General features: G+C 44.4%; 1 protein-coding gene across 2 annotated transcripts in view; it reads left to right on the top strand.

Moving 5' to 3' along the window:
- Positions 1-24,020, top strand: part of wge (BAH domain and coiled-coil containing protein winged eye) — a 191,168-nt gene that overhangs the window by 100,770 nt on the left and 66,378 nt on the right. For both annotated transcript variants that reach the window (XM_072290062.1, XM_050173396.3), the window contains exons 3-11: positions 3,878-4,024; positions 7,383-7,535; positions 8,531-8,756; positions 10,625-10,977; positions 12,358-13,313; positions 14,242-14,488; positions 15,098-15,206; positions 19,222-19,292; positions 20,059-20,414. In XM_072290062.1, coding sequence (XP_072146163.1) covers positions 3,878-4,024; positions 7,383-7,535; positions 8,531-8,756; positions 10,625-10,977; positions 12,358-13,313; positions 14,242-14,488; positions 15,098-15,206; positions 19,222-19,292; positions 20,059-20,414 — 2,618 coding nt within the window. The remainder of the gene's footprint in view (positions 1-3,877; positions 4,025-7,382; positions 7,536-8,530; positions 8,757-10,624; positions 10,978-12,357; positions 13,314-14,241; positions 14,489-15,097; positions 15,207-19,221; positions 19,293-20,058; positions 20,415-24,020) is intronic.

Here is a 24,020-nt window from a genome sequence, read left to right as displayed (position 1 = left end):
GTTGCTTCAAATGGTCCGTGGGGCGAACGCGCGGCGGAAGGAGGACTGGAACACAAATAACTTATGCATCGTGGAATGAACGAGAAAGGAAGCATGCCGGGCCACTTCTTGGAAGGATTTAAGCTCAAAAAACTAAGTGTTGGCTGATGCCGAGATGCAGGTGTCTTTCATCCAAACCAGAATGAACTCTTTAAAGCTGTGAAACGCAACACTGAAGTGTTGTGCACGAGCTGAGAGTGTGTCAGGGCAGCTAAAGCTGACTTACCAGCTGCTGCGAGAGAATGTCACTTGTGACAAAGTTCGGGTGTCATACCAATGCACTTGCTATCAGTTGATAGAAATAGCTCATATTCGAAAATATTTGCTTCTGTATGCACTTCCTTTTTATTCGTATTTGAGAATGTTCTACTCTGTATTTGCTGGGTATTACCATTTTTTTTTGAAGACATTTTGTTCACTGTGTATTTTACTAACCCCAACCTTCTGTTTTCTTTTGGAATAAAATAAACACTACTCCTTGCTATTCAAACTGGATTAATCTTTTTTTTTTTACACGCTTACTAGAGAGTGGAAGCATCGGGCGACATGGCGTCAGCCCGTCTTGACATAAAAGTTCTTTGTCACTCTGGGAATTTTGCAAAGGCACTCAGGGAAAATTGAGAAAACTCAGGGAAATGGAATTGGACTAACACTCTACTGACACGCTAAAACTCGATTAGGGAGTTGTAGGTTGTTTGTAGACGTAAATGTGAGCAGGCAGATTGGTGGCGCCATCTTGTGGTACTGAGTTTAACTGAGGGTGGGGGGCACAGAGCTGTTATTGCTGTGGTAAACCATGTTATATGCTCAACTGTTGGTTTAAGGTGTTGCCAACACCATAATTGTTAACCTGCCGCCTTTTTTCATTTTTCTTTGACAGGAACACCCATATAACATGAGAACGTGCCCACCACTTTATGGTTGAACAAAGTGACACAAGTTGTCACTACCAGCATTGTTGTTGCTATCTGTAACCCGGTGTTATCTGAATGTTAATACATTTACAAACAAGCTAAAACTTTATTGGTTCAACAAAATATACCAGAATACTAGACACAATCATAGCACTTATATGTATATAATTGTACATTGCTTAAGCAAAATGCTAATCAGTAAAATAATAAGCACTCAAATGACACATTAAGAAAAAGATTGCTGGCTCTCCCGTAATCGAGAGTAGATGTAAGCATGAAATGGCTACTGGCAAAGCAGATTGGTTGGAGATGATGCTAGTCGCAATCTTGATACTAGCTACTACATCACACAGCACCACGCCATACTGTGCCCTGGTCCATATGGATGCAATAGTTTTCTGTCACAGACGGAGCCTCATTGAAAGTATTGTCTCGGTCAAAAGGCCACTTGCAGTGTGACGAACGCTACCGGCTAGGATGCTAGCGGCATGCCAGATGCGCCGCTGACCTCATGAGTCGCTGGCGTTGAAAAGAGCACAGGCAACTCTGCCTCAGCGCCAAAAGATGACAGTCAAGTGTTTAGTTCCCTGTATCTGCCTTTTGAGCGTCGCTATCGGAAATGACACATAAAACTTCAGCATACTAGAAGTTGCAGCTTAAGTGATATTGTGAACGAACATTTGGAAGAACTCGGGAGCAATATTTTTTGTAACTTCTTTGGGAAGTAACTAGCACATGTAATGTGGTCTTGACTGGTTTCCTGGATGGTCTCGTTTTGTTCTCGCAACTTGCCTGGATGTTCTCGTTTTTAGTGCCCGGATAACGTATCTGGCTTTTTGCTAAAGGTCACTTGGAGGTCGCTGACAACGGGAGCTAAAAGCATTTCATGCTTAATACCTCACTTCTGGAACTATGCATTTTGGCGGAAACACTTAATGGCTTTGTCGGTGGCAGATAGAGGATTGAAATACAACAGGTGTTATTATGTAATGTAGCCGTGGTTTAAGACCTCATGGTTTAGAGGTGAGAACAATCCATTTTCTTCTTTTTTCTCCAGATTTTTCAAGTTGGCTAAGAAAAGTATACAGTTTCCATTATATAGCAAGAAAACACTTGCAGGTAATCATTCTATAGCAAAATAAGCAAAACACATATAAAATATTGGTAGTTTAGGGAAAGGTTAAGTATAGTGTGAGCATAGAGGTGTGCAGTATATGAGGGCAGCAATATTCTAGCAGTGCGTTTCCCCAGTGTTAATGTCTTTCAATGCTTTTTGCATTCATGAGTGGTCAAGTGATGCTCCGCTCTGGGTGGAGCATCAAACACTGCCACTCAGAGACATGAAAAGCGCTGAAAGGCAGCAGCATCGAAAAAGGCATTGCTACAAAACAGCAGCCTAACTTCGTTATTATAGTATAAGACCAGTGATGCACCAAACGATAGTTCACTATTGTAGGAGTGGCAAGACTAGCAGCCGTAAAAGTTTCGCTTTAGGTAGGAGCATAAGTGTGCCTTAGTCATGAAGTAGTGCTAATAGTGCCAGATATTTTTCATCAAAGGTATTCAGTGTGCTCCTACCAGGTTAGATGTTGTGGAAGAAACCATTCCGAGAGTCCTTGCAGTGCTCACTAACTCTACATCATTATTTTTCAAGGAGACGCTAATAGACCACTTGCAAAAATCTGTAAGTCAGCTGCCCTGCAAAGCTGTGTTACAGCCAAGAACTCTCATTTTCAGACTACATTTCTCCCTCTCAGGGCACATTCACATCAGAAATTGGCAGAGGTTGCTCGACCGACCGTGACTGGTGACCAAGGAGTAACTCACGGCAGTCGATGTTCACACTGGCAAGTGTGGCCTGCCCATCACAACATCAAAATATTTTCACATCTGCTCGCACTGCCATTGCCACATAAAATAAGTGTTAACATGTACAAACACCCTGTTCCTGCACCGCTGATTAGTTCAGCACATTTGTGAGTGCAGTTGCGTGAGTGGGAAATTAAGGAGCCAGCCACTGACCTAAAGCAGGCACTTTTCCACCAAAGGAGATAAACTTGCACTGGGTGCTCTGCAATCAACTTTGCTGTGCAATCTCTGCGAGTTGCCAGTGTGTACAAGCCCTGAGCATGGTCCCACCCAAGGAGGAAGAGGGAGCACAATGGCCTTAGAAAATGTTATGTCGTCATAGTTTTTTCCACACCTGGCCACAGAGAGGCAATATTGCTGTTCAGTAAACTTGTAGTTAAGAGCACTGTGATTGGAAAATACCTTTCTTGTGCATGCACCGAATATCTTTGCAAATTGTCCATTGGCTGTTATATTATTTTTCTTTGGCAAAGGTATAAGACTGCTCTTGTTTTCTCAGCTTGTTACTAAGTGATTCATGTTGGCCCATATTTTAAAAGTGTGCATAACACTTACACTCTAAGAAAAATCTGCACCTTTTAGTGCTTACTTTGTCTCCCAGCCGTAACCGTTTTCTAACTCGCTTGCATCTCTTTTCTTTAATGCCACACTCTCTGTACGTTAAGGTCACAAACAGCATGCACGTATCGACATTAAATAGCTTTCCTGACAGGAGAGCAGCAGCGAAGTGCAGACAGACTAAGTGTTTGCATGATTGATGACAATTTTAGTTAACAGACAAGATAAGCCCCAATAGGCATAAAAGTTTTTGTGTTATGCTGGATTTGGGGCCCTTGCTTGCAGCAACACATGAGAACAGACATGGACAAAAGATGGAAGCTAGATGCAAGTCAGTACTGGTGGAGTGGAGTGTCCACTTTCTTCTTTCTGTTCTTGTGCATTGCTTTTAGCAAGATACTGTATCTCTGATCTTGCTCCTTGATTATACAGCTTTCTCTATTGTCTCTGCATCATCTGTGTTTTGTGTATGATTGGTGCATGCCATCTTTGTGCAGTATTCCCTTACCTGAGTGCACTGAGCAACAACGCATCCAGCCCAGGAGGGAGCCCCCTGGGTCCCCTGGGCAGCTTCCGGGCTCCGCACACGTCACCCAACATGGCTGCCATGCGACAGTTCTGGCCCCCAACTCCTCCGCCCGATAGTGAGTGCACCATTTCTGACACTCCTGTCCCTTTCAGAGGACGGCACTATAGCTGCAGAGAGTCTGGTCAGATTACTGTCATGATAGCACAGTCAGCTGCACTTTTATGTATAGACCCTTTTATCCATGCTCTGGCAGCAGTGTGTTCATGAACCCAGGAAAGGTAATAAAATTTAAAGAGCCAAACAAGGCAAGGAAGAATGAGTATTTTGTCGTGCAGCTTACTTTAGGTGCATGTATTTATGAGTTGAATTATCAGGAATCTGCCGCATGTGTCGAGCTAATGTATGTAGCTTTCTTCTTAAACTTAATTCATTTGTCAAGCATTCTAATTGCGGAGTAAAACTGGTGCCAGATGGAGAGTTACATTTATTTATAAGCTATTGTAACTTGTGCAGTCTTTCTTGCCCACCAACTTTAGCAGGCTGTTCCAAAGGGCTTAAGGGGACAGGGTAGGTCCTATTCTTGCCATACATTTTAGGCTATGTTCGTGACCCTTTTTCTCGTGATCCGCTGGGGTTAGAACATTAATCTTGGTGGCATTGTAATCAGCAATGTTAGGTAGTGTTACTGAACCAGGATTATTTCTTTTTAAAGATTAGATTTTTTGTTTTCATTTTTTTACTGGACCCACCAAATTTTAGAGCCAAAATCTGCAGTAAATAGCCTGTAAACAAAAATTCCCTACAAGAATATTTATAATCCTGGTTCAGTAGACTTTCTGTAATGTTTTCTCAATATCTGGAAAATATTATCGCCCTAGCGCTTGTAGTTTCTGAAAAAAAGGGTCAAATGCAACAAAATTTGGTGTTTTGAGATAATTGGCTTTGAAGTGGAAGAAAGAGCTTTATTGCAATATAGGACTATAGAAACAAATTCTGGCGCATTTCTTCAATAGCCACCAGCCTGGTAGTCCCCTCCATCGTCAACACTTCTTTTCTGTGGTAGCTCCCTTGTTTTCCTGGCCTCCTTAGTTACCAGTCATGTAGCCCTCTCTGCAAAGTACAGTCGCCGCCGGTCAACTTCGCGCAACCACTGGACTGTGAACCGTCCTGGAGAAACTCCGAATGACGTCAAAATGTCGGCTCGAGCAATGCTGCGGTCATTAAAAGTTAGCACAACATCCATTGTCGCTATTTTCTGCGTCTTGAGGCCAAGAAAGACATTCTTTGGAGCGCGCTCCCATTCAACGTTGTTGAATGCCTCATTCGCGTTCTGAGTTTTTCCATGAAGACATTTCTGGAGAAGCTCAGGCTTCGAGAGCTGCTGAAACACCGGCGTTCTGCTTCGAGCGTTCCACCGAGCTCGAAAGCTTCGATGCAGACACTCACGTGGTGGCCGTGGCGCCCACTCCTGGATTGTGTTGCGGAGAATTGACGTCATTGGAGGTCGACTTATGCCGGTTTCCGTGGAAGAGACGTTATTTTAAAGCACTTCATTGGCTTGGTCATTGCATTACCGCTAAATAACCAGCACCAAAGTATAAATAAATTCGATTGTCCGCGAAAACACGCCAAAGCACGAGCAAAACGCCGCGCGTTGCGAGTAATCCAGCTGCTCCTTAGGATTCGTTTGGCTAAGTGAAATATGCTAGCTAGGTTTTCATTGTTGCCAGATGAGTGACAGCCATTCCGCTAAACGTGACAAAAAATAGGCGGTGAAAAAAAAATTTTTTTTTCAGTTTAGGAGAGGCAAAGATCCCGAGCATGTGTCAAAGGGGGCGTGGCTGGATGCTGCCTAGGTTTCGAAAAATGTTGATTTTGAGGTAAATATTTCGCGTGCGCGCAAATGAAACAGTGGGCCATGTTAAGGAAAGAATAGAGATTTTAAATTGCACAAAAACAAAAATCGATTTTTTTCGGAAAATTTGCCTACCCTGTTCCCTTAATCAAAAATATCTTAAGGCTTGTGTGTGTAAACATAGGAAGGGTCTATAACAGGCAATACTATGAAGTCTAGAGAGCCTTCTCACCCTGCTTGCATTTGCATATGAAAAATAGTGTGTCGCATATAAAAGAAAGGTATATGTATGTGTCATGTAATTCAATGTAACATTAAGTTTCATACTATTATGCCACAAAATATGATCTAATTATTAAATGAAAGGTATCACAGATCTGAATCTATTTACTACTGAACGAGTGAGCACAGTTGCATGTTCATGTTCCTGTGACTAGCAGCCACAGGGCGCCGTTCGTGCTGACAACCAAAATATTAGTAGCTTACTGAAAGCACTAAAATTCACAAATAATATGCCATTTGGCATAACATCTACAAATTGCAGTTTTATAATTGTGTAGGAAGTAGTTATTCCATAGAAAGTGCCATAGACAAAAAACAGCTGCAATGTGAAATGCTTGGAGTGCAGTTGTATGACTACACACCTTGTGTAGCTTCTACAACATTGCCTGCTAAGTATAAAATGTTACATAATGCATGTTATATGTTTAGTAATTGCACTGCTGTCATCCCATCAGATTTTATTTTTGCTGCATCTGCCCTCTCGACTTTTCTTCTGCACTTTTCTTGGCTAGGAAGGTTTCAGCTATTCACTCTTAACAGTTTTTCACTTGAGCAATTATTATGTTGTGCCTGTTCTTGACATTTTTTATGTATATATTTCTTAACCTCTTCTTTCGTATATGTTGCATTTTTAAGTTCATCACCCTCATTGCATACATTATCCTGTTAGCCAAAGTGTGGTCAATGGAGAACTATGAATTTAATGAACTCGTCACCTCTTTAGAAGTGTGCATATTAATTCCTATTAACTATACTACCCACTTTCAAGGCATGACTTGTTAAAGCCGCCTTTGCGAACTTCCGTTGTCCTTAGTCACAGCCTACTCCTAAAGAATATCCCTGATCAATTAGCAATGTAAAATTAATTCTTTTTTCACGCAATTATTTTGTAGAATTCCCTCCTTGATAAAATCGGCACGTGTTGTAGCAATCGAAATTAATTTAGTGATAAACTGAAATGCTACTTAACATGTATGTGTTCTCTTTGTTGCAAATGGTTCATTGTGTACTCTAATCACCATCATTGTGCTACACATTTGATGGTCCTATATGCCCGCTTTCTGAAAGCTAACCAGTGATTGTGTAACTTTATTAGCTTTGCCCACACTACTACTTCCTTATCATTGTTGTTAATAATGGACTGCTTTTCTTTTCCTTTCTTATGTTTTTTGTTTTTATTGTGTTCTCATGAGAAATGACTACATGTACTTTAAGCCCTCCTTTTATGCAATGTCCTCAAGCCTCTAAGGTGAAATAAATAAAATAGGCATGAGAGCGACATTGTCTGCATTGCTGCACCTTGCTTATTGGGACTTGTGATGCTGTGTGAATGCAGTGTCAACATCTCCAGGCTACAGCCGCTATGGAGGGAGCTACTACTCACTATTCCCACCGCTGGGCTCTCCACCAGACCCTTTTGGGCCCCCTGGTAGCTTGTTTCCCCGCTTGGCACACTCTGCTTCCCATTATCCTTCGCTGCTGGACCGAGGTAAGTTAGTGGAGAGCTTACTTTGTCTTCATGGGTCAGCCGAATGAGCGGACACTCATTTGTACTCACTCACACTCATGTGCACTCACTCCAGTTTCTACTTGCGCCCACTCGTGATCGCTCACAGTTGTGCAAGTTCTTAATCACGCTTAATGGCACCCATTCAAGCACTTTCACTCATCAGCACTTGCTCATACAGACCCACGTCCATTGACTTTCGTTGGTGCTCATGTTAACTGAAACTGCCTCACATTCATAGTCCCATCCCCGTGTACTCACCAACACGTACTCCTGTTTGTATTCTCATTCACTCACTCCCTTCATCACTCCCTAGCATTCTATCTTACACGTGTGAAGTGAGTGTGAATAGAGTATGAGTCAATATATTTGTGAACGAGGATGGACACCTGCGGTTGTCTTCGATTGAGTCTGGCTTATACATATATAGGTTTGCATGTTCAAACTATGTTGCAGGCGTTCACTGTTTTTCATTTCTGGCATTCATATGTAATGGTTTCCTGCCCTTGTTTGCCTTGGACTGGACCGATCAGTTGGAAAACCGACTCATTTGCACTTGTGTTCTCACAACTAGATGACACTCATCTTGGCCCGATGTGAAGCAGATGAGAGCTATGTCAGAAATGAAGATTAATTCCGGTGACAGGAGAAAACAAAAGTTGGCTTTAGAAAAAGTGACGAGCCACTGTATATTAAGCATTGAAGGTGGCTGAGGTTTTCAGGGCAGGCGCTTCCCCACAGAAAGAAAGACAAGATTGTACCGCCGTTCGTTCCTGAGCATTTCACAAGCGTTTTGGAGTATAGGCTGAGGGATCTCCTTAACCATGAACCTGCACAGCCTTAGTTCGAGTTCATATACTTCGGTTAATGATTTGCAGGTTCATTTTCTTGCATGGTTGTGAGTCTTGAACTCAGATATTCATGCGCTGTAACATTTTCACAGGCATGTTTAATTGTGTTTATGGTGAACATTCCAGATGGTGGCTTTCTCTCTCCAAGTCTGGGTTCACCTCTGTCGCACTATGCTTCGGCGCTGTCGCCTCTTGCCAGCTCTTCCCTGCTGTCACCGCCCACATCAAGCTCGACAGGCACAGACCTGAGCCACCCTGGCAAGGTGGTCGATGAGCCGCTGACACCCACGGCACGCAGCCATGCGGACAGTCTCCTGACCACCGTGGCTCCACTCAACTCGTCTACACAGAGGTGCAATGCTCTACTGGTTCTTGCATGGTGGTGTTCCGGGTGCTTTGCGTCTAGGTCTCCACATTTTCTCCATCATGTGTGTGTCACAAGATACTCTTTTTATTTTCTTTGATTATATTTTGGCTCTCTTTGTGTAAAGTTTGGTGGCCTGGTTGAATAACAGATGCCTGTGTGACTGGGTCAGAACACCAGTCTGTATAGTGCGCAATATTATGGTTGGCTGTAGCAATATTTGAGATTATGTTTGGCTGTGTTGCTGCTCCTTGCCCCCATTGTTCTCTATCCTTGTCCTCAACCCCGGGACAAGTGCACAAGCATATACCAGGTGATCATTTTTAAGCTTTGCAGAATATTTAAAGATCACCTGTTGCAGATAGCACGATTCCATTCCTTGAGCTGGAATAGTCAGACAGGTGGACATTACTTGCGCGAGAAATTGAAACACATATTCATGTAATTAACCAAAATTCACTAATTAACTTCTTAATTTATTACCTTACAGCACATATTGCAATTTGCAAATTGTTGCGGATGAGTTTGCAAGATGTATCCACTTTGAATGAATTTTCAGGATGACACCTGTTTCGAGATATACATTGCCAAAGTGCGATGAAATACATGGCCATTTCAGTTTCTTTTGTGCTTCAGTGCATAAAAATGTGTTTAATTAAAAAATAATTAGAACAGCAGTGAAATTTTACTGTGAGTGTTAGGGTGTATGTCTCCAAACTGGTGTCATCGTGGTAATTAATTATAAGGGGATACACCTTGCAATCTTACCAGATACAATTAATAAATTGCAGTGTTCATCAACCTAATTAATTAAGAAGTTAATTCGTGTATTTTTGTTGATCATGTGTTTCGATTTCTCATGCAAGTAATTTACGCCTCTTTGAATATACCACGTTAAGGAATGGAACTATGCTATCTACCACGAACCATTTTTTTAATTCTGTGAAACTTGAAAATAATCACCCTGTATAAAGAAATTTTGCAGTGACTGGTTCATTGTAAACAAGTGATCTGTGCAGAAAAAAAAAAAAAACATAGAGTTTTATTTTTAGACATTGGTCGGTGAATGACCTAGTTTATTAATGGTGTTTTTGCCTAACCAGACAGTGTTCCATCAAATTCTTGACTACATATGCTCCTTGTCCTCTAAATAGCGCAGGCCATAGTATTTTTGTGCCTCACCCATTTCCCTCTTTTATACATCTGCCTACTTGGCGGCCTTGCTGAATATCGGATTAGAATCCAATATTCCAAATGTGAACATCTCTCCAGAAAGAGTACAAACAAGCAGATGTTGATGGGACCAAGCAGAGAGTTCAGTTGCTTTGTAGGACAGTTTTGGTGTCAACCATATCACTTACATTTTGCTTTCATACAAAGTCTGAAATTGCAAAGTTGCATTCAGCCTGTAGGAAATTAACATGTCTCTTGATAAAGATGGCTAAGAGACAGTTAGGCATTTCCAGAATTGCAAAAGATTTTATTTACAGGACAACTTGGAAAAATATATTATACTCTTCACTGTTCTCTTGCCAGAAAAGAAAGAAGAAAAGGAACCCCTTCCACTTTATCACAGTCACTATATTTTGCATGCAAGTTAGGTTTCAGAGTTACGTCTTATGTTTGGGATGGACAGACTTTTTTTCCAGCGCTCGTTGTGGGGACGCTTGACTGATCAACACACTTACTAAAAGGCCTCATTGTAAGTACTGCCATTTACAGGGAAGCTGTTTGGAGCCACTTTCATAAATCTGTTTGCTGGTTTATGATATCTTTTCTTTGCAGGTTTGCAGTATGTGTGAGCCTCAACAGATAATTAAGCTCTGTGTTTTAAAGGAAAGTGTTGTACTTTTCAGTGTCCGATCTTCGAGCAAGCCTCCAAACGCACACACGAGGGACCGCAGCTTGGAGAAGTCTCGATCGAAAAAGTCGTCCCAGAAAAATACGAACAAAAGTGGCCCGACAGACCTGTCTGTGGGTGCTACTCCGGTAACAAGTGGCCGAACAAAGACTGCCGAGAAGTGCTCTCATTGCACCTGTGTGCCCCAGAGTTGTGGAACTGTGACCAGTGCGTCGTGGTCTCAGGACTTGTTGGACAGTGGTGGCACCGCCATCGCAGCTGGGTTGGCCAGCTCGGGGCCAACAGAGCCGTCGACAACTGTGGCGATGTCTCTGTGTTGCATTCCATCGGATCAGGTGACATCAACCGGTGAGTGCTAAGCCGCTCACCGTTCACTCTGAACAAGCGCACGGTTTCACACAAGTTTATTCGTGGGCAGTGCCATGACAAATGCAGTATAATTTATCGAAAGTGTGCTTTTGTGTTATGTGACTCCCACCAGCTCTTGAAACTTGTTTCAAATATTGAGAAATCTGTGTGCTTTTGTGCATGCGAGAAGAGTGTACCCAATTTCTTTTATGCAGCAGAATGCCTCATATTGAAACAGTGACCATTTTTCAGCTGTGCCCTGTTTAGCTGGATACCACAATTGTAGAGTGTAAACAAAGTGGCACAATAGCCTGTATCACTTTGTTATCTTGCAAAAAGATGGGGCCATTGTCATCCTGACTATGTCCTGCCTAGACTGTAAACTCGAGCCATGAATGAAACGTTCGGTGGTTATAATACTTGTAAGTATTTCAACAACTCGAGCTTATAAATGGGATGATGGATAAAGAAAGATAAGAGTTGTCATAATTAGAGTGAAGTACTTGCCAGTACAAACTGTAAGAAATTAAAGAAGATGATGCACACTCGGAGTGCTAACTTAACATCTGTCAAAGCATTGAAGTTGGTGCTTTGAGTGTTTGTGTGCCTCTTCTTTTGAGTCTTGTAGTTTTGCACTGTCATCGGTAAGTATGCTTTACCAACTTGTTCATGCTTCAACATTGTGGAATGGGATAAAATAAATAAACAGTTGTAAAGATTTCAATTCAGGTGTAGCCCTGCCATGCGATGGTACAGCAGAAAGTCTGAACTTAATGAAAGACCTATTTGTCTATGTTTAGCATTTTATCTGCTGACTTTGAGCAGCAATTCTGCATGCCTTCTTCTAAAGGATGTTCTTTTTTTTACATTAAGAGTAGCATTTATGACATTTTAAAGAATCACTGTAGAAGATTAAAGAGTGAAACAGGGTAAGAGCTTGTTCTTTGTGATGTTTTCAACTGATTGATGCTTACTCAAGTGTCTTGCAATATGCAGGTTCACGGTGATGCATTAGAAAGTTATGCTACTGCTAAAATAGAGCTTTAGTGGTATTTAGCATCATCATCGTCTTAATAAATTTCAACAGCTAAACATTTTTGCATGTATCCTGCAGGTAGAACATACTAGTGCACTAGAGCATGATGTTAAACTTGGTTTGTGTTTAATACGGTGAACAGCTAAGACAGAGGGGCAGACTGTATACAGAATGCTCACTGATTCGTTAAATGCAGGCCTACTTTTCGAGCTTTATAAATTTTGTGGAATGATGACAGCCTTGTGCTCAGTTATCATACTGGTCAAGGAATATTTAGTGACATAGTGAGTAACTACACGAGCATTATCTGTAATAACTGATTTTGTATTCATCTCCAAATGCAGTCCCATCACCATCGGCGCATCCGCCACCCCTGCTGTCACCAACAGGGCCTGCTGTTGTAAGCTCATCCACTCCGGACGTCAGTCTCACACCTCCAACTCCTGAGGCGGCGACGGACTCTCCAGCTTCCAACACACCTCCGTTGCACTCTCCCTCTCAAGCCTCTCCCCTTCGCAACCTTTCTCCAATGGCTGAACCTGCACCGGAACTGTCTGTGACTCCCACAAGTTTGGAAAAAGACTCCAGTGTTTTCACTCGAGGAGATTGCAGCTCAACAACAGATGAGTGCCGCGCTATTGCTGCTGTGGCGCCTGTGACGCCAGTCAGTTGCGTGACACCTGTGAGTTCTTTGGCCCCTGTTGTAAGTGTCGTCACGCCTGTGAATACTGTCTCGCCAGTCAAAACTGTTGTTTCCCCCGTCAGCACTGTTGCACCTGTCAATACCGTCACACCTGTTGTCAGTACCGTCACATCCATCAATAACATAACACCCATCCCCACCGCTGCAACAGCTGCTGTCACTCCTGCGGAGGCGAGCTGCATGTCCACCTCAGCAAGTGTGACTGTCACAAGCACTCCGGTCAATCACGTCATGCCCATGGCTCCTGTCAACCCTGTGGTTGCCGTCATGCCACGGTTGCCATCGCCCAAGGAGGAAAAAGAAGAGGTGCGGTCAGAGTGTCGGTATGCCACTGCAGTCACCAAGCGGGAGCCAGTGGATCTGGATCAACGTGTGACAGGCCCTGCCCTTGTGTCTCTGGGAAAGAATGCGGTCATGCTTTCGGTGCAGCAGACGAAAGTGGTCTCGCAGACAAGGCTTCGTGGCAACGGCAAGAGCAGCGGGCTTGCTGTGGGCATGGCCAAGGCCTCGGCCAAGACCACATCAGTTTTCTCAACACCTTTGGGCTCGGGTACAGGTTCACCAAAGGTGCAAGAAGTGGCTCCAGTCAACCTCAAGGTATGAACAGTTAAGGCTGTACCTGCCTGGGGTGTAAAGTAGAATTATGAGCCAGTCTGCATTCATATCTGCAGAAACTGCAGGGTGCAGCAACCATAGTGAAGCAAACAGGAGTAGGACAACATGCACAATTTTGTAATTTGCCGTGTTTGTGTTTTTGTTGCACTTGCGCTTAAGGTTTCTAAAGATACTTAGAATGTAGTTTACCTGTACTCACTACACCCTTGTCAACAGTACCATGCACGATACTGCATGAGTTAATGTTATGCCAGCGTGGTTTTCTGCTGCTGCACTTCGTGGCGCATACAAATTGAGGATCACAGGTCAATTACAATACAGCTGTGTCATGTTCTGCAGGTATTTAAGCCTTTGTAGTAAATGTTTACTCAGGAATATGACTCTTCTATTATCACTATGATCTTTAACACAATAACAAGTGCTGATTATGAAGACACTCAGTGCTCAAAAATGCTATCCAAATGATAGGTTGCATTGACAGAGCATGACATATGTAAAATGTCATGTAACTTGTGGTTGTTGTATGGAAGTAATGCGAAAAATTTTTGGGTATGGGCCTAATGAAAATGTTTGTCAGTGAAGCGATGGCATGCAGCCTGAAATTCATTGTTGCAGGTGGTGCTGTAATGTGAGAACAGCATGATGTTCCAATCTTCTACGGGCTACATACCTTAACTTTACTGAAACTCTTCTTATTCTAATTCTTTCTTTCATTTTTTTTTAACTGCAGAAACTGTGCCTTATGAACTTTTGGCGCTGATAGTACTCCCCGTGATCTCTCTTGATGTTTGCCAAGCAGTTCTAGCACCAATCAGCCCTCTACAGTGTTTGCATGAAACTCCGCTGTGCTATCTTAACATTGTTGTGGGCCAATTGCAGCAGAGTCACTGAAGAAATCTCGCTTGTTTAGATTTCCAAATCATGCGAGGCCGTCATCCAGAAGCCCGACGGGACATCCTCGACGGGAATCCCAACGTGCGTGGCAGTGGCAACGCGACGGCCGCAGGAGGCTGGCAGCAGCAAGATTGTGGTGGAGGAGAAGTGCGACACCACGGTGTCGGTGGTGCCTGCGCTGAGTGTTCTCAACGCCTCCAGTCAGCCGATCCCTGTGGGCATCGCTGTGGCACAGCAGCGCCAAGACCACACCATCACATGCAGTGAGTTAGCATATTTGCAATCTTTCACTACACCACTGCTGCCACAAAGCATGCCGTTAATACTAGTCCTTAGCGGGCTGAAGGTTGGCGATGATAAGAAGTGTAAAATGACAGAACGGGATAGAAAATAGTTCTTGTGTTGTTATTCAATATATTGAAGTTCTTATTGCCTAGACAAATAGATGACAACGCTACCTTTAACCAATTCGTTTTGTCATATAGGTTTGTAATTTGCTCTTTATCTTTAGACAGTATTCATCTATAGACATGCTCCGAGATGTCAAGTTGGCTGCCTAAAAAGTGAAATAGTGATGCAATAACAACAGTAGGTGACTACTTGCATCGTGTACATAAGTAGCTCACCATAGGGGATGGTACTTATGTGGTTGACGCTGGGTTATAAGTGTCTGTGACGAGAGCATGCGCTTGAATCATTTATGCATCGATGCATAATCACAGTGTCATATATTCTGCGACTTACTGCAATTCCAGTGAGGTGAAATTTAATTTTTGGCTAACTGAACATGCTTTCACAAATGTAACTTGTCAATTAGGGTGCATGTCTATAGGTTGTAAGAAGAGTGCAAGTTGTTCCTTTCTTTCCCACAGGCAAGACAAGCTTGTCGTCAAGTGCAGCGGAGCAGAGTCACATAACTGCAGTCAGCTGCTCTACGGTCATCTTGGCTGCAGGTGGTTCAGACAGAGGACCACGCCTCTGGTGAGAATTGCTCGCTTGCTACTGTACCCAATGTAGGAAGTTAAAGGGGCCCTACAACACTTTTTCCTTAAGGCCACCATTATTGCTTCATATCGATTCTCAGCATATCAAAAGAAATAAAAGCAAAAGAAATTATGATAAGTTGCCCATGCAAACCTAAGTTATTGGTTGCAGAAGCTTCGAAATACAAGCAAAGTGAGAGTTACTTCCAACTCAAATTTTTGCAGCATGGTATGCCGCCTTTCAATCTCCCATGGTGTAAAACTGCAGTGCTCAATAGCAGCAGGGCACTGATCTTACATAACAGAAGTTGGCACGCCATGTTGTGAAGCCTGCATAGCTTGTTGATTAGGTCGTTTCTGTGGTTACAACAGCTTGTGCAAGGCAGAATTTGTCACGGCGTGTGCTTGGTGGGTTGATGACATTGTTTCCATGAATACACCACCTTTTGTGTGGCTCTTGCGATAACTTGAATGGCTGTGAAACGTAATCTCAGTACAGTCGAATCTAGATAATTCGAACTCAAAAGGGAACCCAAAATTTGTTAGAACTAAAAGAAGTTTGAATTAAAAGGATTGCATGTTCTTGAAGTACTCGTGAACCATAACACGATGCACGAACAGTGTGAGTCGTGAAATATCACGGTGCGCAAGCAGACAGTGAGCGAGAACCACGAAACTGCCCATGGCGGCCAACGCTCGCTTCCCGATAATGGCAGAAAAGGAAACTTCAAGGAGCAGGTAAGCTGGCGCCAGCACAGAGGCGGGCGCGTGCGGAGACCATCGTGGGATATGAAGTTACGAGGGAGTTGAAAGGCAGGGCGAAGGGAGCGCAGTTGCGAGGAGGGTTGGGAGGGAAGGAGATTTGCTTTCCCGCCAGCTTGATGGATGTCGCTAAATACCTCTGTCACCTAAAGCTCCTTACCGCCACCTAAGATCGAAGCGGCGGAGTTGCTGAGGCCGGACTGGGCCTCCACCACTGCTTTCATCTGCTTGCTCACGTGCTTTTTTCCTTCATCTACTGAGAGATTGGATCTGCGTTTACGTTCTTTGTCCTGCGTTTGTAACGTGTTGTGTCTTATGAAGATGACGAAGGCGTTGCCACTGATCGTAATCATGTTGGTGTGCTCCCTTCTGTTGTGGTGTCGCCTTCGCGTCCCTGTATTCAGGGTGCATCGTATTGTACAGAATCGGATGTGGCTCACTGTCTCGATAACCTTTCCATCGGGACGCCTCGGTTTAGACTCGTCATTGTAAAAAAAGTCGCAGTTTCGCCCAAAAGGTGAAGCATCAATTGCGATAACAAAGTAGTGGACGACTATATGAAGCAAGGATAGTAGCTTTATCGGCCGCATAAAGTTGTAATCATTAGCTTACTAACTAAATTAAGAAGTACCGTGTCACACGAGCACAGATAATCATGAACACATCTTGCTCGATGACCACAGAAAGTTGCTGTCAAAACGTTGGAGTAAGGAAACGTGGCAGCAGCAACAAACGAAGTGACGTTTGTGCTGTCTATCGCTTCAACGCAAAGTGAGCACTGAGAACACACAGCACGCACAAAGCTAAGAGTCGCTGACGCACATAGCTCTCAAGATATGGCCGGGCGACCGCGCGCAGTCACCACATGCATAGTTACAGCTGGAATAGAACGCTGCCCCCTTTCCTCCCCTCCACCCGGTACCCCGCAATGTTGGTTGCCTAGCGCACGACAGAAGAGGGCGCGCTTACTCCCAGCTTCATCTCTTTTGTGTGGATGAGATTGAGCCGTGATCGACGGCTCCCCTTGCACGCTTTTGCTCACACATACAGTGTAGGGTGCGCGGCGTTGAGGGGTCTCTCATAAGCTTTTCCTCTATGGCAGTGTTAGAGCAATGCTGGTTAAAGGCGCCGCCGCGTGATTTGGCGCGCTGCTGAGAGCATTGTCAGACCGCGGCATGTTCAAATTAACCATCGCAAATGCTTGTGTGTTTGAATTACGACGCATTTTTGCCCATTGGAATACACATAACTTTGACGGGACCACAGCGCAAGTTCGAATAAACCGGAAGTTCGAATTAGGAGTGCTCGAATTAACAAGATTCGACTGTATAACCAGTATAATGATGCTAAAAGAATTTATGAAAATGAAACATTGCACAATTTTTACCGAAGTCAAGGTTTTTTTTTTTCCTCTCCATATCTCTGAGTAGCGTGGTTTTTAATTTTGTGAGCCTCTTGCCATGATAATTGTTGAAACTTTAGGCGAATATTTTTGCCATAGGTGACACTAAATATTCACAGGAAGCACTCAAGTTTAGGCCTATTGTTAGATTACCAGTACTTAAAAAAAATTTTAAAGAAAAAGGCTACCCTAGATTTTCTTTAAGATTTCCCAAATCAAGTCTGTTGACGTGAAGTAATGTAATATGTAATATCAACATCACATTGTACTTTGCACAATGTGCATGAAATCACTCCGTCTTGATTATCCAATGGGTGCCACCCAACAAACTTTCGCAAACACGTTGCAGGGCCTCTTTAAGGTCAATTTATTTTGCATGCTATTGCATTTCTTTTGTCTGCTCAACTTTCAAATTGTGTTTTAGGGTTATGGGAGAGCTGTTGTAAGCATTAGCTGATGGTTTGCTGGAGGCAGCCATGATGAAATTATGCCCAGAGTTGGTATCATTGTAGTCGACGTGATTTTAGTTGATGTGATTAAGACACCATGAACTTGACACATTCCAATGGTGATTCTTCTTGCCTAATGGTACATTCAGCTTGTTCCTTGCCTCGCTATGGGTCGGAGGCAGAGACGGCATGCCCAAGCAGAATGTGCAGCTGCTCAGCAAAGCAATTGATAGTGCTTCTTTTGTTGTACACAAACATGGCAGACCAAACGGTGCGCATCCATGCGCGCACCCGCTGTGCCAACAACGGCAGTTGCAGCGGCCACATGATCGGAACTCCATCATATCTCGGTTGCACCCCCAGGTCAAAGGGGAGAGCACGTCCGAGCGCGCCGAGTTGAAGCGTGCACTCCAAAAGAACAAGCCAGGTGTACTCAGAGCACTTGACTTCGACCAGCCAAATGTAAAGCGCACCACCAGAGTGCTCTAGAGCTCTCGAAAGGGACCGGTTGAATGTACCAATAATCGTTAAGACATTACCTGTTTTTAAATTGCATATTGCACTAACTAGCTCAGATCACACTTAACTACGAAAGTCGCATTTTTGCCCAAAAGGCAAAGCATTGATTGCGATGGGAAGTTATTAGACAGCTATATAAAGTGAGGGTGTTCGTTTTACGGGCCGTATAAACTTGTAAACATTCCCTTACTAAATTAACAAGCATGGTGTCATGCATGCACAGGGAAACATAAACACACCTTATTCTATGACCTCTGACACTCGCTGTCAAAATGCTGGCGGGAGGAGGAGTGGCAGCAGCGAGTGAATTTACCTTCATGCAGCCTCTCATTTCAGCGGGAACTAATTAAGTGATGAGAACACACCGCTATCGGCCCTCGGCGCACCTAGACTGTACTCACTACAGATTGCTTTCAAGATAAAGCATGCGTGGCCGTGCTCAGCTGTGCCATATGCAGTGGCCGTAGGAGTCAAATGCGTCCCCTCCCCACTTCCTCGCCCTGCTGCCTTGCAAGTGATGGAAGGTGGTGAGCTTCCTTCCCATTTTCCTCCCTTGCGCACGCAAGATCCTGCCACCATTCTCAGCTCACCCTCTCACGCTTTCACTCACACCAGCAGCATACAGCACGCAGCCACAATGTTATTGCACTTGGACTTTATATGGAATATCACGTCGACGGCAGCTGCAGAAATGCTCCTGGAGGGTCCATATAATTTCTGTCGCAATAAAGGAAGTTGCTTCGTCAGTGCAATATGAAAACATCGGTGAACGGAGGAGGAACAAACCTTCAGTGTGCATTGTCCACTGTAATTACTAAAGTTGCAAACTAATTTTGGTGTGTGTGTGGGCAGGCTCCAGAATTTATGTGCTTGTTTGACAGTGAGTCAAGGCAAGGACCAGCTGCCCACCAAGGAATGGCCGAGACTACGACGACATGCCTCGTCACTGCTGGCAAGCAATAATTTTTTTCTACAACTTCTGTTTGCAATCCGAGTTCAGGATTTTCAAGTGTTGCAAGGGAACATTGACCTTTAAATTTTTTGCACACACATCTTGCTCATATGCTGGTGTTTTTACAAGGATCATGATGATAATCCTCATGATGGGGGAGGTGGAGAGAAAGGGGAAGGAAGTTATAGGTCAGTCTGAGCTAGTATGCTTTGGCCTGCTTCTCTGTGCAAGGAAAGGAGGAAAGGGGACAAAAATGAATGACAAGGACAGTAAGAAGTGTTGCACATATACACTAAACATGGTGGTTTCCTTAAAGTCTCGAGTCTGGTCTGGTGCTTTGCAAATAGTCCATAAGAGCTCTTGTAGCTGTATTCCCTGCTGTGTGGTCTCACAATGCAACCAAAATAGCACCTTCCAACAATGCTTGCTTTCTGATGACTGCCAGCTTTGATACCAGCACCTTTTACTCTGCCACGTACTCAAGAAGTCACAAAACAAATGTGACGGGAGTCTTGTGTAGTTTAGGCTGTATGCACGGCCAATAAGATGTGCATAGCATCAAATGAAAGTGACCATTGTTTCATGCAGGCATAGCTACATGCCTCATTTGAAATCACAGGAGTCGGTTTCAAAATCTTTCGTTACCTTGGATAGTTGTGCTGCAGTACTTTGGAGCAGTTGTAGAATAATTTGAGAAAAATAACTTGTTTTCGGATTAATTTGTGACGATTCTTTTAGAACATTCTGCGTTTTTTTCCTGTGTTAGGCCCTGTACCAGCGCACACAACATGGGACTCGCATTCTGATGCACTGGCTATACGCCCAGCTGCGGCTGCACTGCCGTGGTTGACCACACCAGCACCACCTGTGGTGACAACACCCACAATCTGGCTGCCACAAGAGGCCACACCACCGCCACTTGCATCGCCTGGCGGCTTCCAGCTGGCACGGGACGCACTCACCGGGCAATTGTACCTCGTCCCTGCGGCACCGACAAGTTGGACACTCTCTGGTGCTGCCACTGCAAGCCCTGTACAGCAAATCCTGACAACTCAGCAGCACACGACCTTCCAGCAGATCATGCCAGACCAGTGGAGAAGCGAGCTGAAACCCACTGCAACGGTATGTGCAGCCACTTTGAAAGGCATTGCCTCTGAAGGAGTGATGACACAGTATTTTTGAAGTTCTAGAGACTATTACAAATTTCTCCCATGCGAAGTGATTACACTTTCCAGTATTCTTGCGAGGGTTTAGAGGGTTTGCACTACACAAAATAATGACAAGTTGAAGATGTCATGTCAGCGCTCGTGTGGCCCCCGTTTGCAGTAGAAAATAAATTAAGACGCGTTCATATAGAATGCAACACTGTCAGACTTTCATGATCTTAGTAGGCTAGCTGTTGTAGGTTCTTATGGCTTTACCTCGAAACAGCTAACTTGGAATGTGAATTCTCAAATTTCAGGGAGTCAACTGATGGAACACTACTTTAGGATACTGTGATGTTGAATGAGCTAAAAGTGAACGAAAGTGGTTGGCAGGCTTAAAATGAAAACACCCAAGTATAGGGCTTGTAGGCTGCTTGGCGTGTTTGGTTATGCAGTCAAATCCAGTTACAACAAAGAGGCCTATGTACTAAAGATTGTTCGATATATATAAGGTGATTCAATATACCACAACTCATCTATAAAACTTCCAAGATGCATTCGTAATATACAGATTTGTTATCTCCAATGGAAAGACAGTGCACTGCAAGACAGTGCACGATGCCACACCATCTTAGCTCGCCCAGTCTTTGCACAAGTGGCAGATTACCTCTAAACCAGTGTACACAGGCTCTATATCCGCTCAGCCATGCTGAAAGTCATACTCAGCAACTGCCGCGCTAGAAAAGAAGATGCGCTCCAAACTGTCGCCCACTCTCCACCCTTTTGCATGCTTTATCGCATTACTGAGCTCGCTCCCCTCCCCCCATTCCCTTTGCTAGTCCAGGAAAACAGCACTCCATCAAGCCAGCATCCTTATTGACTTGCCCTCACATGCTTTCACTTGCGCCTAAAGCATACTGCGTAGGGCGCAATAGGATCGTATTGCACTTGGACTTTATACGGGACATGACGTTGTTCCGCTTCGGCAGTCGGTTGTGCACCATGCAGTTCGAGCAGTGGGTTCAAAAGCAGCCACATGTAATTCAACAATTTGACCATACGCATCTGCGGAAGTTTCCATTTATTGTCTCGGTATTCCTTCATGGTGGCAGTGACATTTTGTTACAGTATTGAAATCATGTATGAACACACTTCTTTATATTGAAGTTCAAAATATGCGGTGTTCTATGGACAATTAAAAAAAACTGTTATATCAAGAATTTTGTTGTACAGTCAACTTTCATTAATTCGATCCTGACGGGATCAACAAAATTGATCAATTTAAATATCTGGTGGGTTGAATTAAACAAAATGCTTAAAAAATGTCGAAACACACCACTGATTGACTTGGCAGCATTTGCCTGATTCTAACATGCTTCCAGATCAAAATGTGCCCGCTTTCTGTTGTGTCGGCAGCGGCAGGCAAGCGGGGGCCCCCGACCAGCGAACGCGCGGTGAGCGCCGACGCAGAGAGGGAGACGCGGAGCCACCTGCTCCTGATGAAAACCGGACAAAGGACTGAGCCGGCTCGCGGCTGTTTATTACTAAAAAGGACTTCACACGCCAGATGACACCTCCTGATTGGTCCCAGCTCGTCACATGACAGAAGGGGGGTGCGCCCCCCCCCATCTAGCTAAACTACTAGAAACATAAATGTATGATAACACAGAGATCTGGCAGGGGGCGACACTATACTACATTATCCCCCCCTGGAAACAAAGTAAGCATACAGTGAAACGTGCACACAAGACGCGCACTTAAGTCCAAGGACAAATTCAGTTCGTTCCCCCCCACGTTCACACACATGCGCACCAGATGCACACAAGGCACGCACTTAAGTCCACAACAAATTCAGTCCGTCCCCGCCCAAGCTCACATACACGCGCACCAGTCTTGGGCACCAAAACACAGGCAGTCACTCAAGACAAAATCCGACAAGGAACACGGCACAAGACTCGCTTGTTAACGAAACATGTGAACTGTCACCTAAATGTCACAGCGAGGCCCCTAGCCGTGGCATTTCGAAGATGGCAATACGCTCTACATTCAAGAAACATAATCATCGAGCCACGGAGGCCGTTTTCTGTCACGATGAGGAGGTGTGCGTACCTCAGAAGAACTTTGGGGGCTGCGACGCGTATCGGTTGACTTTGAAGACCCAGTCTTCCCACTACTATTTCCCTCCCCCTGGTTAGACAATTGAATGTGGGTGTCGCTCAAAGCTGGAGAGGGTTGCCTAGGAAGCTCCTCTCGACGTCCCAACAAGTCCTGGGAGGCTACCGATTCCCCCACGGAATCAGAGACGACTGCTGACTGTGTAGACTCGGAAGTAATACAGTCAGACGAACTACTTAGCTGATGCTTATAACTATGAGAAGACGATGTCACTACAGACGAGTCATCGGAATGACTATCCAAGTTTGAATATGAGTACAAAAAGTCTCTATCACTTGTACACACTGTACTATCTGCTGAATCCTTTATCACTAGGGTTAACTTAGACACATGCCACGTCTTCCCATCACTGAGTAGAAAAATAGATGGTCCTATCTGGGCCTTAACTGTACGAGGTTTACTGTACTTAAAAAATCCTTTCCTGTTAAATCTTATTCTGACGGTGTCTCCCACCTTGATACGAGTTACCTGAGCACCTCTACATTTGTCTACGTACTGTTTAGTCTGCCACTGTTTCTGCAAGACCCTTTCTTGAACTTGAGGCACAAGACTGTCCTGTTCCCGTAGGTCTACACAGAGCCGCATGGTTCCATCCTTCTTGCGCATCACCACGAGTGGAGACACCCACTCAGAAGCCTCGACGCGCTCGATGACGTCGCAGTCCTCAAGACGTCTCAATTCATTTGTGACCTCGTCACGGAGAGCCAGGGGTAGTCGGCGCAACTTTGAAGATACTGGTTTCGCATCTTGCTGCCGATGAATTCGGTGCACTAAGTCGTTGACGAGACCCAACTCGTCACTGAAGAGGTGATCAAAACCCAGAGGCACACCTGTGGGGCTCTGTACTGAAGGAAGCGATGGTAGATGACATGTCAGCGACGTACCGTCGATCTGTATGCCCAAGCGTTGGATGGCGTCTAAACCCAGCAGTGATGTTCCTGTAGTCGTTACGTGGAACGTGACGGAGCATGACCTTTGGAAAAACTGGACAGTGGCTTGAAAAAGGCCTTGAATGTCGATGCGTTACTTAGAGAAATTTCTCAAGTCCACTGTTTGTGACAGCCTGTGCTGTCGACCAAAGTGATTTCTAAAATCTTCGGCCGTCATCAATGAGACAGACGCTCCTGTGTCCACCAGCAGCCGCATGGCGACGCCGTTAACTACGACCGGGACTTGTAAATCCTTTTCAGTTTCCAAAGCGCTCACCGTCAAGACAGACGCGGGCGGCTGTCCTGCGGAAGTTGACGAAGACAGCGTCTCTGCGGAAGAGACGTGCTGAACAGTACGGGTTTTTCGGCATACTGATGCAAAATGGCCCAACGTGTGGCAGGCGTTGCACTGCCGGTTCCTTGCTGGACAATTCCTGTACGTTGCAATATGTTTCGTGCTGCCACACCGACCGCATGAA

Source organism: Dermacentor andersoni, chromosome 8 (genome assembly GCF_023375885.2).
Source record: "Dermacentor andersoni chromosome 8, qqDerAnde1_hic_scaffold, whole genome shotgun sequence".
NCBI classification, from domain to species: Eukaryota; Metazoa; Arthropoda; class Arachnida; order Ixodida; family Ixodidae; genus Dermacentor; species Dermacentor andersoni.
The sequence above is the reverse complement of the archived record's forward strand: the minus strand, read 5'-3'. Positions and strand labels throughout refer to the sequence as shown.